The 19,091-nt window shown below is 42.8% G+C and overlaps 1 protein-coding gene across 25 annotated transcripts in view; it reads right to left on the reverse strand.

Moving 5' to 3' along the window:
• NEB (nebulin) overlaps positions 1-19,091 on the reverse strand; it is a 92,140-nt gene that overhangs the window by 12,126 nt on the left and 60,923 nt on the right. For 11 of the 25 annotated variants that reach the window (XM_041404800.1, XM_041404991.1, XM_041404982.1 and 8 more), the window contains 24 exons: positions 18,383-18,487; positions 18,174-18,281; positions 16,679-16,783; positions 15,912-16,016; positions 15,689-15,793; positions 15,041-15,145; positions 14,841-14,951; positions 14,526-14,636; positions 13,984-14,085; positions 13,771-13,869; positions 11,206-11,316; positions 10,962-11,066; positions 10,015-10,119; positions 8,799-8,903; positions 7,857-7,967; positions 7,292-7,402; positions 5,846-5,959; positions 5,618-5,722; positions 5,098-5,202; positions 4,880-4,984; positions 4,019-4,111; positions 2,905-2,997; positions 1,329-1,421; positions 767-859 (listed from right to left, as the gene is read on the reverse strand). In XM_041404800.1, coding sequence (XP_041260734.1) covers positions 767-859; positions 1,329-1,421; positions 2,905-2,997; positions 4,019-4,111; positions 4,880-4,984; positions 5,098-5,202; positions 5,618-5,722; positions 5,846-5,959; positions 7,292-7,402; positions 7,857-7,967; positions 8,799-8,903; positions 10,015-10,119; positions 10,962-11,066; positions 11,206-11,316; positions 13,771-13,869; positions 13,984-14,085; positions 14,526-14,636; positions 14,841-14,951; positions 15,041-15,145; positions 15,689-15,793; positions 15,912-16,016; positions 16,679-16,783; positions 18,174-18,281; positions 18,383-18,487 — 2,505 coding nt within the window. The remainder of the gene's footprint in view (positions 1-766; positions 860-1,328; positions 1,422-2,904; positions 2,998-4,018; positions 4,112-4,879; positions 4,985-5,097; positions 5,203-5,617; positions 5,723-5,845; positions 5,960-7,291; positions 7,403-7,856; positions 7,968-8,798; positions 8,904-10,014; positions 10,120-10,961; positions 11,067-11,205; positions 11,317-13,770; positions 13,870-13,983; positions 14,086-14,525; positions 14,637-14,840; positions 14,952-15,040; positions 15,146-15,688; positions 15,794-15,911; positions 16,017-16,678; positions 16,784-18,173; positions 18,282-18,382; positions 18,488-19,091) is intronic. The other 14 variants (XM_041404940.1, XM_041404866.1, XM_041404827.1 and 11 more) reach the window with 9 other exon arrangements.

Raw genomic sequence — 19,091 nt, forward strand, 5'->3', positions numbered from 1 at the left:
TGGAATGTTCCAAGGCACCTGGAAATTCCCTGGCAAAGGTTTTTCCCTACTCCAGCTCCAGATGTTCTGCCAGGATTGCAGCCAGGCTGAGGTGCCTGTGCCTGTCCCAGGGATCTCTGCCAGGATTGAATTTCAGGTGGGATTTGGGCAGAGTGACCCCAAAATGTCACAAATTCAACCAGGACTGCAGAACAAAGTGGTGGCATGGTGCTCTTTCAAGTGGATGTGTCAGGAGGGGGAATTCCAGACAGGAATTCACTCCTGCAGCACTTTCCCATCTCCACTGGATGTTTCTGGTGTTCCTTCACTGCCATGAGCTGGGAATGTCACCTGGGCTCCTCACCAAGCCCTGGAGACACAGCAGAGCCCCAGCAGGGCAGGGACAAGGCTCTCGTGCTTCCAACCCAAGCCATTCCCTGTCCCGTGACTCAGGAAGGGCTGGGAGTCCATTTCCCTTTGGCAGGAGGTGCTGGAAGGGTGGGCTCAGCTCCTGAGGAGCAGTGGCACCATTCCCACAAGGAATATTTCCTTGGGAAGCAAAGGAAGGCCCTGCTCCAGGGCTTTAATTCCTGAGGTTAAAACCTTCCATCTGCAACAGCGGCACGAGTTAAATCGAGGGGAAAATGAAAACTTCAGGATCCTGCCAGGGCTTCAGGGGTTTGATAAGGAAAGGGCTGCTCCCAACACACCCAAGGATGTGACATGGAGGAGTTACAGGGACTGGGTTTGGGGTTGGAAGGGGGCAGGGGTGGAGATCCCTCAGTACCGAGCTGATGTGCTCCTGGTTCCGTCGGACCCGCTCCATCTCCGGCGTCACCGGCGTGGCAGTGCCAGCCCCTAAACCCTCCTTGTACAACACCTGTGAGGGACAACAGCAGCGCCACAAAAACCCCCCTCAGCACGGGCCAGACCCACCAGATCCCACTGTTATGGGATGGTGTTTAGAGTTAGGATCACTTGGGATTCACCGCACGAGGATTAAGGAAGAGGCTGTGGGGGATTATTCTGTGAATGCATCACTGCAGAGAGGAGATAAAGGCTCAGGGTGAAACAAACGTGGGGAGAAACACCACAACTCCATGGGGATGTTCTGCTGCCCAGCTTAGCTCAGGAAATGGCAGGATTATTTTCAGGCAGGTTTGTTCTTAGAAGAAAAGCGCGTGAAGGTGTAAATCCCCCAAAAAGCACAAACAGTGGAAGATCAATGAGTTAAAACCCAGCCAGGGCACAGCCAGGACTACACCCCTGAGGAAGAACAAGGTTAGGGTGTTAGGAGCACAGGATTATAACAACAGCCCGTTGTTATAAGTCCTGCAGGGTGGAAATACCGAGCTAATCTGCTCCTGGTTGCGTTTGACCCGCTCCATCTCGGGGGTGACAGGGGTGGGGGTTCCTGTCCCCAGCTCCTCCTTGTACAACACCTGTGGGACACAAGCAGGGTCAGAGCACCCCTGGGACATCCCTGACCTGCTCACTGCCACTGCAGACTGGGATTGTACACAAAAGAAAACACAGCTCACACCCCTCAGCATCTTTATCAGCACCAGCGCAGAGTAATTTCCCTTCAGTTCTTCATTTAAAGGACACAAATTCAAATATTCTGCTGACCCCACCCTGAGAGGGATATTTTACTTTTCATCTTAGCTTAGGAAATAGGACAGAATTACTTTTTAGGCAGTCAGCATTTCTTTATGGGATTAATAAACAGCTTGACCTTTTCTGGAATTGTTCAGTGTACAAAGACTTCATTGTGGGCTTCACTAATTTTCACTTCTGTTTGTTTGCACCACTACTTTACTTTGGGTTAAATCTCTAGGAAATAAAAACAACTGAGTACCACCACTCATGTTATGAGGTTTAATTTAACCTGTAGTTATTTGATTTTTAAAAATGGTCTTTTTCATGAAAGGAGATGTTTGTGGAATAACCCCAACCACGTGGGAATACCTGACTAGAGTATTGGCACATTTTGACTCACAGCTCCTCTTGCAAGTAGGAAAATCCTTGTACCAAAACAAAACTTGTATCAAAACAAACTAACAAAAAAAAATCCACTGCTTGGTGTCATTGAAAGAAATAAATCAATTACAGCAAGGAAAAACAAGTTGTGGTGAAGGTTAGAAAAAATGAAGAATTATTTGGAAAAACCTCAGTTGTCCATAAGTGAGATGTCATACAACTGTCATACAAAAAGGCTCCATTTGGGATTTTTCCCTCAAATTCTGTCTTCCTGATCCTTTTTCCCCAGTCAAACTTCAGCACACAACCTGGCTCATTTTTGTTCCAAGCTCTGTGTTCAGAAAAGGCCACGGAAGAAACACAGGCAGTGACTGATGGGGGTAATTCCTGTAAAACTCGGGTATTTCAATTTCCTGCTGCTGGCCACGGGGATTTGGGAGAGCTGGAGCTTTCCCAAGAGGAAAAGGCCCTGGAGAGGGCAGAGAGCAGGGAATTCCTGGGCTGATGTGCTGGGGACAGGAACATTCCAGGGAACAGGGACATTACTGAGCTGATGTGCAGGGAACAGGGACATTCCCGGGTTGATGTGCAGGGAACAGGGACATTCCAGGGAACAGGGACATTCCCGGGTTGATGTGCTGGGAACAAGGACATTCCAGGGAACAGGGACATTCCAGGGAACAGGGACATTCCCAAGCTGATGTGCTGGGAACAAGGACACTCCAGGGAACAGGGACATTCCAGGGAACAGGGACATTACTGAGCTGATGTGCAGGGAACAGGGACATTCCAGGGAACAGGGACATTCCAGAGAACAGGGACATTACTGAGCCGATGTGCAGGGAACAGGGACATTCCAGGGAACAGGGACATTCCCAAGCTGATGTGCTGGGAAAGCTGATGTGCTGGGAACAGGGACATTCCAGGAACAGGGACATTAATTACCGAGCTGATGTGCTTCTGGGTCTCCTTGACGCGCTTCACCTCGGGCAGGTCAGGAATGGGAGTTCCTTTGCCAATGCTCTCCTTGTACTTCACCTGCAAAGGAATGGGAATTAGGGGAGGGAAAAGGATCTACAGGAAAGCTTTCAAAGGTTCATAAAAGAGCTTTGTCCTGATCTGTGCAGAGGGGAAGTTTAAAGGACTTCAACACCATCCCAAGGGATCCATGGCAAGGCAATTCAGCTGTTGAGTCACTGGGAATGGCACTGAAAAGGTTTTATAAAACCAGAAGAATTCCTTTAAACCTGACACTATTTTGCCTTTCTACCAGCCAAAGGAGAATTTGGGATGTGTAAGAATCCCTCCTATTTAACAAAAGTCAGAATCATCACACAAGTTTCAGCAGTGACGGTGCCATTGCATTTCTGCTTTGCTAACAACAAAAAAAGCCTTTCACAAAAACATTTTTAACATTTTTAACACATTATGAGTGAGCAAACTGGCTGCAGTGTTAGTGTATGACACTAAATGACACCACCATTCAAAAAAAGGCATGGAGGAGATTTAGGAGCTTTGAAATAAAATTAATAGGTAAAATAGAAGGCTGTGACCTTTTAGATAACATCCAAGTTTGCCAGGACAAAACAAACCAAAAAATTCTCGACCAGAAAATTCAGTCTGAGCAGAGTAAAACAGATTTTCCTGGGAGATGGTCCCACCCTGGAACAGGTTGTGGAATCTTCATCCTGTGGGATACTCAAAACTCATCCTAAAGCTGAGCCACAGGGTTGGAATAGATGATTTCAACACATCCCTTCCCACCTAAATATTTCTTTTTTTCTGTCCAAACTATATCTGGGATGAGATCAAATTGAAAGCAAAATCTTTCGTGGTTTAGAAATGGGTTGTGAGTAAGAAATAGAATGTTAATCATTAGAGAGGTTACTGTTAAAGTAACAAGGATAGGCAAAAACTTCCAGAAAGTCACCCTTGACTGGGTGGGTTATTGCCAAACCACTGTTAGCAAGATGTAAAGAAAAGAAAAATAGAAAAAAAAAATTATTTCAAGTTGAATTAGCAGCAGTAGAGTGAGTATTAAAAACCAATCCTTGTGTACCGAGCTGATATTATCCTGGGTTCGTTTAACTCTCTGCATCTCTGGGGTCTTTTCAATTGTGGTTCCAGTTCCAATGTCTTCTTTATACAAAATCTTAACATTTAGAATGAAGACAACAAGGTTAAGCATCCAAAACACAACATTCTTGCTCCCAGACACTGAATTTGGACACAAAGGAGCAGCTGAAAGCCCAGAGGATCCACTCTGGTCACTGCCTCTCTGAAGGTGTCCAAAGTGAGCACCATTTGGGGAAAAAAAAAGCTGATCTTTTCTATTTAATGCTTTTTATGTAGGAGATAATTTATACAATAAATCAAAATAGCAAATGTATTTCAGTAGAATATTCCTGGGCTAGTGGAAGGAGTCCCTGCCCGTGGCAGGATGGAAGAAGATGAGCTTTAGGTCCCTTCCACCCGTTCCATAATTCCATAATCAAAACATTTGGAGGCTAATTTTAGGACTGAAGATCATTATTTGCTCTTATTTGATTTATACAAATATTTTCCACTTTGTTAATGGTGCTGGAGGCAAAATGCCACAGGAGACTTGATGGCAACAGGAACTGGGCAACAATGCAGGCACACAGAGCACGAGGGGCAGCAGGACAGGGAGGGACTGGCATGGGAACAGCACAAAGGAAAGGGACAATAATTATATTAATTTAAGGAGGGATTGTTTGACCCTATCACAGCTGTGCCTGTGAAAGAGGGCAATCACCCCACAAAAAGAGCAGGGAAAACACTTTATAAAGCCCAGCTAAACCTACTGTACCTGTAGGAGGAGCACCCAAAAATTGAAATGTTATTAAAGACATTAAAGTGTATTTTTTGGGCTGAGGAGTGAAGACAGAGGTGACCATACCGAGCTGAAATTCTTCTGGTTTTCCTTCACCCTCAGGATTTCTGGGGTGTCCTGAACCACTGTGACTTTTCCTTTACTGTTCTGTAGGTCTGACTGATACTGAAGCTGTGAAAATGGAAAATGGAAAGTGTTAACTCTGTGCTGTACAAATTGCCCCACAGTTTTCTTCAAAAACTGAGATGAATATGGGAGGTTTTTTTACTTATTTCTGGACTTACCATGCTAAAGTTCTTCTGATTCTCTCGGACCCTCTGCATTTCTGGTGTGTCAGCCACGGGCACATAGTAGGGCATGCTCTTCTCTGCATCTTCCTTGTATTTTTTCTGATGGAAAGCCCCAAATGGATTAAAATAGAAAACACAAAAGCAGCAAGAAACCAACTGGAGTTATTGATTGTTGAGTAGTGCCCATCTTTGTGGAGATGTGAGTTCTTCTCTGTCTGACAGAAACTGAGATTATGCCTCTGTGCAAGATTTATTTTAGACAGCAGGTTATTGAGGGGTAGAAAATTAAGAAGAATCTGCTTAAAGAAGAATTAGCTTTGCAAAGCAAGAGAAATTATTGTGCCACTTGACACAGCAGTAAAATTAATTTGATTATTGCCATAGAATTCCAGAACTCTGAAAAGAATTATTCCCTGGTGCCTCCTGAAGGTAGTGAGAGGTGGTTATTTGGGTGTTTCATTAGTATTTCCTGGAGTTCCCACATGAGCAGGATTAATTGCTGCACTCAAGATACCTGGCTGGAAAGGTTCTTGACCTGCTGGGCATGAATAATCTCTGGAGTATCAACAACACTGGTGTAGTTGGCTTTCTCCATTTCTGCCAATTGTTTGTATTTGATCTGTCGGGCAAAGCTCACGTTTAGGGCCCTCGGTCGTCTCTGCACAACAGCTCACACTGGGTTTACCCAGAAAAATCTGAATTTTCCTTTCTAAGGAGCTCAGAGAGTCAGGGTGGCACAGACCTGGCTGGCGATGTCGGTGGCGTTCCTGGCGCGCACGAAATCCGGCGTCTCCAGCGCCAGCTCGGTCAGGCCCTTCCCGCGGATCTCCTGCTCCAGGGCTCGCTTGTACTCCTTCTGCAGGGAGCCAGGGGTGGGCAGGGAAAAGGGGTCAGGTTCACAGCCACACACCAGGAACAGGGCCAGTCCCAGCCAGGAGCACAGCCCATCCCAACAGGAATATCACAATCCCAAACCAGGCACAGTGCCCATCCGAAAGAGGAATAGCACAAATTCCAAACCAGGAACAGAGCCCATCCCAACCAGGAGCAGTGCCCATCCCAACCAGGAACAGTGCCCATCCCAACCAGGAACAATGACCATCCCAACCAGGAACAGTGCCCATCCCAAATAAGAACAGTGCCCATCCCAAACCAGGAACAGTGCCCATCCGAAAGAGGAATAGCACAAATCCCAAACCAGGAACAGAGCCCATCCCAACCAGGAACAATGACCATCCCAACCAGGAGCAGTGCCCATCCCTACCAGGAACAGTGCCCATCCCAACCAGGCACAGTGCCCATCCCAACCAGGAACAGTGCCCATCCCAAACCAGGCACAGTGCCCATCCCAAACAAGGAGCAGTGCCCATCCCAACCAGGAATAGTGTCCATCCCAACCAGGGAACAATGCTCATCCCAACCAGGAACAGTGCCCAGCCCAGCCAGGGAAGAATGCCCATCCCAACCAGGAACAGTGCCCATCCCAACCAGGGAACAATGCCCATCCCAACCATGAACAGTGCCCATCCCAACCATGAACAGAGCCAATCCCAACCAGGAACAGTGCCCATCCCAAAGAGGAATAGCACAAATCCCAAACAAGGAAGAGAGCCAATATCAAACCAGGAATAGTGTCCATCCTAACCAGGAACAGTGCCTGTCCCAAACCAGGAATACCTCTAATATTAACTCATAATGATGCACACAAATGATATAATTTCAGATTATTTCAGGTTGTGCTTCATTACTTAAATCTTGGTTTAGTTCATTGATAAATTAACTAATGAGTCCCCTGAGTGACTGTTGATCCCAGTTCCTGTTTCCTATCTGAATTCCTGACAGTGACTGTGAATCTAGGAAAGAGCTCTCTTAGAAGTCCACTTTGACCCTTACTCCCTCATCCATGTTCTTTCCTGGCCTCTACTCAAGAGTTTCCAGGGAATGGTGAAGTTCACACCAGTCAAAGGGCAGGGATGGATGGGATATTGGGAAGGAATTCCTGGCTGGGAGGATGGGGAGGGATGGGATGGATTCCCAGAGAAGCTGTGGCTGCCCCTGGATCCCTGGCAGTGTCCCAGGCCAGGCTGGACACTGGGGCTTGGAGCAGCCTGGGATGGTGCAAGGTGTCCCTGCCATGGCAGGAAAACATTCCATCCACTCAGGCATTTTCCAAGAAGCTCTCCCATACCTCGTTCAGGATCTGAGTGGCATTCTTGGCTCTCAGCATGTCTGGAGTCTCCTCTAAGGCTGTCAGTCCTTTCCCTTTGACTCCTTCCTCCAGATCCTTCCTATACTCTTTCTGCAGGAGAAGGAGAAGGAAAAACACTGCAAAGCCAGACCAAAGGGAGTTTTACACTCTGCCAACTTTGTTGCAAAAAAATTAAAGAAAATGAAAGAAAAAGAAGTTCCAAAAGCTCCAAAAGAAAAGAAAAAAAAAAAAAGGAAATTTGAAAAACAAGAATGAATATTGTAGAGGGTTATGGAAGAAGTACTCCAACAAAAGATAGGGATTATTGTGGAAGATAAATTGCCAAGGCACACACATATGGACCAGTTAGGCTGAGGGAAGTCAGAGAGGGGCAGCACATGGGAATATGGTTAAGGGACAAGGAAGAAATGTCCATGGCAAATTAGCTGACAGCACAAAATGGATGTAAACATGCTCAGTGTGGGTGAGGAGAGTGGGGAAGAAGAAGTGGGAATGCTGGAGGTGCTGCAGGAGGCAGAGGAAGGAAGCCCAGAGGAGCTGGTACCTCGCTCGCTATTTTGGTGGCGTATTTGACATGCAAGAGGGATGGTGTGACCTCCAGGCCAGTGAGGTTCCTGCCCTTCATGGACTCTTCAAAGTCCTTCTTATATTCTTTCTAATGAGAGCAAGAAGAAGAAGAAAAAAAAAAAAAAGAAAAAAGAAAAAGAAAAAGCAAAACAGCAAGTATTTATTACAATATTTTCATAATGTGCAAAGCTGGGAGGGTGTCAAAATCACTTGGGTATAGTTGATGTTAAATCCTCTTCCCACTAAAATTTGTGAAGCAGCTCATTGCTTTCTATGGAAATAGGATCTGATCCTGGGTTTATTTTTTATTTTTCTACTCATTTATCTATGCAGAGAAAGCATTCAAAGGTACCACAAGGACTAATGGCCTTATACAGCTGCTTTGCAGCCTCCATCTGGGCCAGAAGAGGAATAAATTTCAAATAAACACAAAAAAGCTGCTCAGGAAAAGAAAATGACAGGTCAGGGGAGAACCTGTGACAGCAGAGACATGACATGCAGGGAATAAAAGAGTTTCTCAAAAATGGAGTTTTGAGGTAAAAAAAAAGAAGCAGACCACTTTCTGTGTCTTGTGATAACACACAGTGAAAAAAGAAGCAGACCACTTTCTGTGTCTTGTGATAACACACAAACACTGTGTTGTGTTGTAAAAGTAAAATTAATTTTGTACCACATTCCTTAGTCAAAGACTTGTTTAAGCTTCATTTTAAAAAAAATTACAGATAAACTCATTTCATGACAGGAAAGTGTCATGAATGCTCAATGCAGCATTTAACAACCATCATAAAGAAATATGAAATTACTATAATTTTTCAGTCTATCAGCCTGCACAAGGTGCAAGTACAATTGCCTGTCAAATCCCTAAGTTTAATATAAAATAGAAATTTTAAACTTTTCAGCCCATCAGTATTGATTTTACCTCACTCTGCATGAGCTGAGATTCCTTTGCAGTCAGGTATGTGGGAGTTTCAAAGTCCAACATGGGCTTTCCTTTTTCCTTCTCATACTTTTCTCTGTATTTCACCTGAGAAGAAAAGACAGAGTCACTCTCCTAAATAACCAAAGACCTAATTAATCAAGTAGTATGTGCCTATTATCAACACTTCTGGGATAAAAACTGAATGTCTAATGCAGTTTGCCTTTCTGAAATGTGTATTATTGATCAGCAAATGTAAAATTCGGTGTCCAGGAGTTAAAATGTCCATGCAGATGATTCCTGCTTCGAGTTCTAGTCTCCAGATTTTCAGAGTGCTCAGTGAGGGAATGCTGTGGCCAAGTCAGAGCCTGATCCCAGACTGGAGAAACAAGGATTGACTTAAAAATCAATTACATTAACAACCATTTCTTTGTGGTCCTTGGCTGTGGGACCTCTTTGCCTTTCCATGCCTTGAACACCCCTGGAAGTGCCCAAGGCCAGGCTGGAGCAGCCTGGGATGGTGGGAGGTGTCCCTCTCCAAGGCAGGGGTGGGTGTGATAATCCCAAATGTCCCCAGACCCTTCTGGAATTCTGTGCCAAGCACAGAACAATCAGCTGTGGCCCTTGGTGTTCTTGCAGTAATTCCTCTCTTGCTTTACAGCCAATAAATACATGAAACAGAGAGGATCAGAGACCAAATGAGACTCTGAATTTCTCTGGAGTGATCCACTGTTTTATTCCAGAGGGGAAAACTCCAGCCATGTTGATAGTTTTGGTTAAAGCTGTTTTGGATGCAGGAGAGGTCAGCAGAGCTCTCCTTTGGATCATGGAATGGATGAAGCAGTTGGAAATCCACTGTCAGCAACAACCCTAATTCCTTCAGTTCCCGGTTTCTGTGATTCCCAGGTCCTTTTTTCTCCAGAGATAAATCCCCCTGATAAATGTATTAACCTGTGTAAAAAGATCCATGTAGAGCAGAGGTGGGCAACAGGGATTGGCTCTGGAATGAAGGAATCACAGGGAGATTTTATCTGTGTATTTTATGTGTTCTGCACTTGGAACTGGCAGGTTCTGCTCCCTGGATCCTTCCCCAGGGGTGCAGTGCTGGTGGGGCAGAGAGGGACAGGGAATGTCCCAGCCTGGAGGATTCACTGGGAGGATTTTGATGGAATTTGGAGCTCAGTGAGTTGGGATAGGGACAAACACACGTCCAACTTACGTGGCTCTGGAGCTCTGAGGCCTCCCTGAGATGAACCTGTTCAAGATTATCTGGCACCACATGGTAGTGACCCTTACTCTTCTCATATTGCTTCTTGTACTGGTACTGAAGGGAAGGTGTCAAAAATCATCTCAATCAAAAAAAAAAAACCTCAGCAAATTTACTTCTTAGGTCCAATCAAAGCAACACTTCAACGGAATATCAGAGAGAAATTAGAAATGCAAGAAGTAAAACAAAAACCAAGAAGTTTAGAATTGATATTGGGGGTTAAAGATGTGAGGGAATAGTTATATTTTATGGTCATTTGGATTGCAACAAAAGTTTTTTTCCAAACCAGGATTAAAAGAAGAAAAAGAAAGAGAAGAGAGAAAACACAGCGGGTAAGGAAAAGGCTGTACTAGGCAATAAAGGTTTTGCCTTTTCTCTTTATCAATTATTTTGTTAGGCATAATTACGTGGATTTACAATAGGGGAGTGTTAAACAAACATCCAGTAAAAGTAAAAACAAGTAAAGTAAAAAAATCCAGATAAAAATTAAAAAATTAAATATAGTAATCAGCAAAGAAAAAAGGAAAAAAAAAAAAGGTATTTGTTAGTGTAGTGCAATCAGTTAAAAATGGGATCAAGAACCAATCCAGTAAAAATGATCAGAGGGTTTAAAACATGAGCAGTTCTGCAGTCAGTTAAAATGGGACCAAGAACCAACCCAGTAAAAGTGATCAGTGTTTACAACATTAGCAGTGCTACAGGAGATGAGGATTTCCCTTCCCAGGGCACACGCGCGGGGCAGCCGCCGGTTAAGGAGGCACCGTTGGGAAGCAGAGGAAGAGATCACTACCAGGTGATGCCCATGGAGGTACCCCAGGAGCAGCTGTTACAGCAGGAGTTAGCAGGGAATTCCCAAGGGAATTCCCACCCTGGGAGCTGTGGGATCACCCTGAGCTTACAGCACTGGCGAGCTGGCTCGTGCTCAGCACGTGGTTCATGAGCAGCGACTCCTTCATGTCCGTCACGGGCTTGTGCAGCTTCTTCAGGTCTGCCTTGTACTTCACCTGCAGGGAATAAGGGTCAATCCATCAGGAGAGGGCCCTGCTGGTCCAGCCTGGCCCGGGGGAGGTTCCAACCACACAAAGGAGGGATTTGGGAAAGCAGGATGGGGTCTCCTCCCAGGAAAAGCCAAGACGAACGTACCTCGCTGGCCATGTTGTGGGCATCCTTCAGGGTCTTGTAGATTTTGGCCTCCTTCAAATCATATTTGGGCTTTTTACCCAGCTCTTTGGCAAAGTTCTCCTTGTATTTCACCTAAACAGAGAACAACCAGGTGTCACAGCTGCTCACTCTGCAGAGGGGCCCTGTTTCAGTGGGGCTGGCTGGCAGAAGAAGGAAAGCGCGGGAACTTGAAGGTGTTCACTGGAAAAAGGATTACTTCAAAAATGATCTGAGATGGAAAGAAAATCTACATCTATCTGATATTCACAAGGTACCAGTTGCAAGTTTTCATCCAGTGCAGATGTCACACCTCCTCATTGTAAAAATAAAAGAGTCAAGAGAATTGTGGTGCCAAAATTCTGACCTTTGGAGGTGAAGAGTTTTTCACTTGATGGGAACAGTCCATTGAGTAAAGATGTTTCACAAAGACAAACAGAGACAGGTATAATAAAAGTAAAATACAAGAAAATTATATATTATATAACATTAATATATAATATATAAAATATAATAATGTAAGAGTATACGGAAGAGTGTTAAGAAGAAATTTTTATAAACTTCTTGGAGAAATAAGAGCTTTAAAAACCTCAAGACTTTAGAGCACTGAAGATGTCAATACATTAAATACTTTTCTACCTATTGTTATGCACACAGAGTGCTCTGTCTGGATTAAAAGAAGACATTAATCACAAACAGAGCAGTGACACAATTAATTACTAACGATAAATAATTAATTAGATTCTACAAGAATTTTAGTAACACTTCCAAACCACATCAGCTTCAGCCAAGTCAAACATAGCACTGTGAGCCATCAGAATCCAGCAGATCCAGCTTGGAGGCACAGGAATATTGACAGGAATGAGAGTTTTTTTAAACCCAAAAGGAGAGTTGCTGGGAGATCAATGCAAAATCAAAAGCAAGCAAGCCAGACAGACAAAATCCAACTAAAAAACACAACTGGACACACAAAGTGGACAGATGCTTTACTAAGTTTATGAGAAGAGACATCCAAGAGAAAAAACAACTGCTAAAGATGATGCCAACCATTCTTTGCTCACTCACTGCCCCTCCAGCAGCTCACTTTCCCTCAGAACCAAAACTATCTCAGCAAAGAATGTTTGAAAGACCAAGAGTGGAAAAAGAATGGAAAACCAGGATCTCATCACTGAAGTGGAACAAATAGAACTTCTTTTTCTTGTAGATCAGTTTAGAATGGTTGGTTCTCCTGAGGAGATCCTTGGTTTTCCTGCAGACATCGTGGTGGACATTCCAACATCCAAACATGGCAGCAGACACAGCCAGACATGGAAAAAACAAAATCCCTTTTTTTTTTTCATTTGGAAATACATGTGTAAAACTGAAATGGCACAGACCTGTCTGCTGCCACTCCCAAATGGACAATCCAGGCTCTGGTTTTCTGTTTTCCAAAGGTTTTGATATGGGAAGAAGTCTAAGAAACAATGAGCTCTCACACCAGTATGGGCTTCACTTCTCAGTGAGACTGATTCAGTCAGAGCCTGCTCTTCCATTAGGAAATTCCAGCCAATAAAACAGTTTCATTAAAGTTTAAATGAAGTTTTAATAGAAGTTTGAAGAGTTAAAATGAAGTTCTGGTGACTGTTCACTGAAAATTACCAGCACCATTGTTCAGGTTGGTCATACATATATATCTACACATGTATTTCCCTGTGGTTTGTTGGTTTTTTTTTTTTTTTTTCATTTTTACATCTTAACAGCTCAGATTTTAGATTTTTGGGTGAAAAAGGTGAGTTTTGACATTATGTGAGTGCACTTAAACCTTCCATAAACAACCTGGAAGCTCCAAAACCATTACGAAGGGCAGAATGACATGTAAAGCTTCACAGGGTGCTGCAGAATTGCAAGATAATTATGCCAGCAAGAGACAAATGCACAACAATGGCATGAAATGGCAGTTAATTAAATTCTCTTACATGACTACTTAGCATATTTGCTTTCTTAAAGGTTCTCATCCAGGGAGTGTCATAGGAAGCAGCTCCGTGGCCTCTCATGTGTTGTTTGAGATATTCTGCCTACAACCAGCAGCAAGAAAGCAAAGTCAGAAAGGCAAAAATCCAGAATTCAAACACAAAGAGGTGAGAAAGACCCAAGAGGGACTGAGGTCCTGGCACAAGATTCTTTTAAAGATACAAAGAAAAAAGAAAGTGGCTGAAAGAAACCAAGTGTCCATTCAAAGGATGGAAAATAAGAGTTGGGTGAAGGCTGGTTCTGGTAAAGCCAATACCCAAAGAGCTAAAAAAGAACAGGGCAAACACTTCAGCTTCAGCATTTATGTCACAGCATTATCCTAGGAAGGTTTTATATCTCCATTAATGACAGTAGAAAAGTTTAATAAAGAAATACTTTGTATTGGTATTTAATTTTTACTTCCCCGCATTCCCTTTCTTTCCCTTTTCCCTTAATTTGGAAATAATTTCAATTGCAATCATGACATCACTCTGTAAATTAATTTTTCATCTCATTTCTCTCACTGCTTTGAGTTTCACCAAGGTTTGATTTTGCCCTTACCTGGCTGGTCAGTTTGGACACCTCCTTGGCCAGCTCAATGTCTGGACGTCCCAGCATGGTCACACCCACACCTGCTGCTCCACGCTTCTTGTATTCAATCTAACCAAAGAAATAAATCCTTTAGGAGTCAGGAAACCCTCTTTTAATTAATCTACTGGATTTTGTAATTAAATTAAGGCTAAAGGATTATACAGAAAGCTTAAAACCACTCACATTGCTGATTAACTTGGCAGCCTGAGTTGCTTTCTTAATATCTGGTCGATCTGCTATAGGTGTGTAGTGGAGTTTGGATTTGGCATCTTTCTTGTATTCAATCTAATCCACGGAAGAAGACAGAGGAAAGAAAATTAATGAGAAAATTAAATGTATTCATTGTGAATACACCAATTAAGGATACAGCAACGTTGCTGAGAAAGCTCATGGGTTTGTTTTGGGAAACAATTCACAAGGCATGGATCTGGAAATCTGGTTTTGCAAGTTGTCTGCAAGTGAAGAAATAAATATGTGCCTGAAGGGTTGGAAAAAAATTATAAGATATGATTTACACCAGACTACTTGAAATCCTATAATGGGATTTAAATACAAATCCCTTCTTTCAGTGCAATTTTATATTTGTAAATATTTGTATATTTATCTTTCAAAATTACACCTGAACATGGAGGCTGGGAGGAGATTCAGAAATCCATAAATTTGGGTTTTTTCAGATGAATTTGCTACATGACCTACTAAATTAATGGAAAAAGAGGCAAACTTACTGTGCTCTGGTTTTTAGCAACTTCCATGGCATGTTTCACCTCAGGAGGCTCCAGCATGACAGAATAATTGGATTTGCCTTTCTCCTTCACAAACTTCTTCTTGTAGTTGGTCTGTCAAGAACAACAAGGGCCACGTGTGAGTTTTTAATGTCACACAGAGGGAAATGCTACAGAAACTTTGGAAAAAAGCTCCCTGAAACTTCTGTAGGTGGATAAAGAGGAATCACCTCATTCCCAAAATGTGCTGGCTGCAGCTTTTGGAGCTGGGATTAGAAAAGCTCAGCTTTGGAGATGCTGAGCTGAGTCTGAACTCACCTCGCTGACGTTCTTGGTCACCTCCTTGACGTGGACAGTGTCCCTGGTCTCGGGCAGGGTGGTGAAGGAGCCATGGGGCAGCTGCTTCTTGCTCTGCTCTTTGTACTTGTTCTGCCAGCACAGGGGAAAGCCAGGTCAAACCCAGCAGCTCCAGAATGGAATTCAATCCAGTTAAATGAAGAAGTAAATGAATGTTTTACCTCAGACACCAAAGAGCTGACGTTCTTAGCCAGCAGGATCTGAGGCGTGTCCGGAACAACGTGGTACGTCCCACGGGCTTTGTTGTGCTTCTCTTTGTATTTGATCTAGCAGGAAGGAAAGATATCAACTTAAATAATGTGCTTTTTGTCTTCTGGCAGAATAAAAAGCAATTGGTACAGTCATGTTTGCTTGTTAGTGCAAAATTTTGCAGAAAATCACATATTTTGACATCTTACAACCTAATCAATACATTCCTATGGCTCTCACTTGGATTTTTTTTAATATACTGAATACTAACATACTGTTAGTAATTATTAAAGATATTTTGTGTTATTATTAAAGGCATTTTGTGCTATTTTCTCCAGACACTTCAATTTAAATACCAGGAATGCAGAGATGGGTATAAGGTCTAGGGGTGTTCAGGCAATGTTGACTTTGAATACTAATTTAATCCATGAAGAATGGCTTTTACGAGACCAAATTTATTCAGTCAATTTGTTAATTAAATAAACCAAATAATGAAATGAGACTGAGAACAACTGTCCAAAGCTTCACTGCTAATCCAATCATATTTGCAACAGAACAGTTTAGTAGTGAGTAAAGTGGTAGTAGAGAACTTGGAGAGGAAAGGTGAATTCAGCCCTTACATCACTGGCCAGGATGGCATTGTTGAGGGCCAACACTGTGTTTTTATCATCTGTGACAGAGAGTTTGCACCCCTTGAGGAACTCCCGGTCCAGTTTGTATTCGTACTGCAGGAAGGAAAAAGAAAAGATTAAGTAAGAGAGTCTCTGATCTTCTCCAATTAAAAAATATTCTGAATAGGAGAGGTGGGGAAATGGAATATTCAGTGTATTCTGATTTGCTTACATCACTCTGCTGCAGAGAGGACTTGGCTGCTTGGACAAAGTCAGGCCTGTCAGCAATCAGGTGCCAGTGGGCTTTGGCTGCTTCGTATTTCTTCTTGTAATCCAGCTGTGTCCAGGGAAAAAGCAAACAGGGAGAGTTCATGAGAGTTCATGGGAAACTGGGGACTATGCACACAACATACAGAGGCCAGTTCTCTTTTGGCCTGTGAGAAGAGGTAGGAAAATGTATCTACACCAGATTAGGGCTTTTCTCTGGGTCAGGCACAGCCCAGCCACTGCAGGTTTTCCACTGCTGGGTGGAGAAAGGGATATGAAGGTGGAGAAAGGGATAAGGACTGAAATGATGTCCTGACTTTGGAGAAGAGGAAAGCTTTGAGATCCTTCCTACTGAAATGGGTGTTGGGCACCAATAACAGACAACACAGGAAAGTTTTCCATGGGGCTTTGCTTTGTGTCCAAGAGCATCATCCCATGGAATTCCTGGGACAGTTGTGTCTCTGCCAGGAAGACAGGGGAGAGCTGGAAGAATGGGATGTGTGACATACAAGAACCTCAAGGACAACTCACCAGAGTGAGCACTTCAGTATGAAATAAATTAAAACACATTTTCTTCCAGCAGTGTAAGGATTAGAAGCGATGCCCAAAAAATTCGGTGGAATTCAATTTCTTGTGGAATAATTTCTTGTGGAAATAATTCCTTGTGACTTTCACTGCCAGTTCCCACCACCTTCCAGAATAAAATTAAACCATGAACAGGACAGAACTCACGTTGCTGTTCAGTTTGTAGGCGTGCCTGGGAGTTTTGATGTGAACTGAATCTGCCACGACGTTGCAGCGAGATTTGCTCCTCTCATACATTTCTTTGTATTTCAGCTGAAGAAAGACAAAGATGTAAAAAATGTGTGCAAAGATCAGATCAGCATCAACAAGAAAAGCATCCAAATATGAAAAACTTAATTAAAATTGCTCCTGTCTGGATAAAATCTTAATAGGAGAAAATGACTGGAGGTGGCACTCAGTGCTCTGGGCTGGTGATGAGGGGGAAGTTGGGCACAGCTTTAACTTGATGGTCTTGAAGGCTTTTCCAACATAAATAATTCTGGGATTCTATGAAAAATAAATTCCGTTGATACAACTTGATATCAAGCACCTGCCTGAAGGAGGGTTTTCTCCAGCAGCACTTCTCTTTATAGAGAAAATGAGGCAGTTTTAACTCACCATGAGGCACAGACTAAGATGAAACAAAATCTATTTATGACCAGTAATTCTGAATAGTTCTAGATTTTTGCAGCCAAAAGAAATCTTTTGAAGAAACTTATTTACTGATAGTTACAATAATTGAAAACTCTTTCAGAAAATCTCAGCACTCAGTTTGGAGCTTAAAATATGTCCTTCAATTCACATCTCAGTCTCTCAATGATCCACTTTAGTATCTGGATAAAAATTATTATTTTTTCTCCTGGATATACTAATTATGTAGAAATCCATGGAGCATCTGGATGAGATTTAGGCTACTTATTCTGACAGTACTACACTGAATTTCAGAAGTTTCATATCCTCATTTATGGATACCTAAGGAACAATGAAACAAAGGACAGAGAGAAAGGTAGGAGAAGGAATTAGGAGTAGGAGTTCTAAATTCTGTATTATTCCTTCCTCCTTTCTATCTCTTTCTTACTTTTCTATTACCCTGGAATCAAAACATATTTATTTTAGATCAGACCATTTACCTTATGGATATTTTATTATTCTATCCATTCCTTCCTCCTTTCTCTACCTTTCTTACTTTTCTATTGCCCTAGAATCAAAACATATTTATTTTAGATCAGACCATTTACCTTATGGATATTCACAGTATCCATATAAGAAATTAATAAACACAGCAATACATGAAATATTTTATTCGAGCCTCAAAAAAAAAAAAAAAAAAGCCACTAGAGGAAGAAAAACCAGAAAAAGAAACCTCTCCAAATTAATGATTTAGAGACCACTTCCAGCTCATGGCTTTTATTTCTAGTGAGGGGTGGTTTGTCCCATCATAAAAATGTTCATGTTCTAGGAGCTCCAAAAGAAAATTCTACGTAAGACCTCCTGAAAAACTGGGTTTTGAAAGAGCACTGAATGCAGACAGAGTTTTACAGGCCAATATGGTCTAAGAAGGTGATGATTTCCACTGACAGCGTTACACAGGAGTGACAAACATTGGCTACCAAGCTAAAAAGTGAATTTTGGGTGGTTTTGATGCCACAGAGGATTCACTCACGTCACTGATCCTGTCCTTGACCTTGCGCACGTGCAGCAGCATCGGCGTGTCCTGGATGGTGGTGTAGCCCTTGGGCTTGGCTTTGTTGTACTCCAGCTTGTAAATAATCTGAAGGGACAAATTGGGGCTTGGGTTATTTCTTGGAATCCTTGGTGTCAGCTGGGAATTCCCTGGGGGTGATTGTCCCATCCCAAAGGATCCACACTTACGTCACTGATCTGCTTGTTGACCTTCGTGGTCCGTAAATACTCTGGAGTGTCCAGAACCGTGGTGTATTTGTCTTTCTTCTTCTCATAGTCCTTCTTGTACTGAATCTGGAGATGCAGAAAGGCTCTAAGTTAGCCACACAGAGCAGGGCAAAACCTCTCCCAGAGGTGGGATTATATCCATGGGCAAAATTGCAAAACCCTCCCACAAAGGCAAAGAAAGCAGAACATGCACCATGAGCTGAACTGCAAACCCCTTCCTGGCCCAGGAGGCTGCCTGTTTGATTGTCTGATTCATTTTATGGTTATTTCAAGCTAAAATCCCCAGGACTGAGCTAGAAAAAAATCAATCCTTGCAGACCAGATGCTTTAAAATTTCATAAAGGAAAATATGTAATTTTAAAATATTCATATCGGTTGAAATTTGGACTTGGTGATCTTGGAGGTAATTTCCAACCTTAATGATTCTGTGACCAGAGTGAAGAGAAATATAAATCATCTCACACAGCAGGAGATAAAAACATTACCAAATATATCCCAATGCCAGGATATTTTCAAGGCTTTGGCAGTAGGATTTGTGCCTTGGTAATGATTTTCTTAAGGATCAGCTTGCCCTGCTCAGGTTTCTAAACCTTTTCTCACAGAGTTCACCAAGTGAGAACAGGTTCACCAAGGATGGAAATTCATTGTAGGCAGCCTCAAGGCAGCTGGA

This window comes from Onychostruthus taczanowskii, unplaced genomic scaffold (genome assembly GCF_017590055.1).
Source record: "Onychostruthus taczanowskii isolate IOZ18803 unplaced genomic scaffold, ASM1759005v1 scaffold10, whole genome shotgun sequence".
NCBI classification, from domain to species: domain Eukaryota; kingdom Metazoa; phylum Chordata; class Aves; order Passeriformes; family Passeridae; genus Onychostruthus; species Onychostruthus taczanowskii.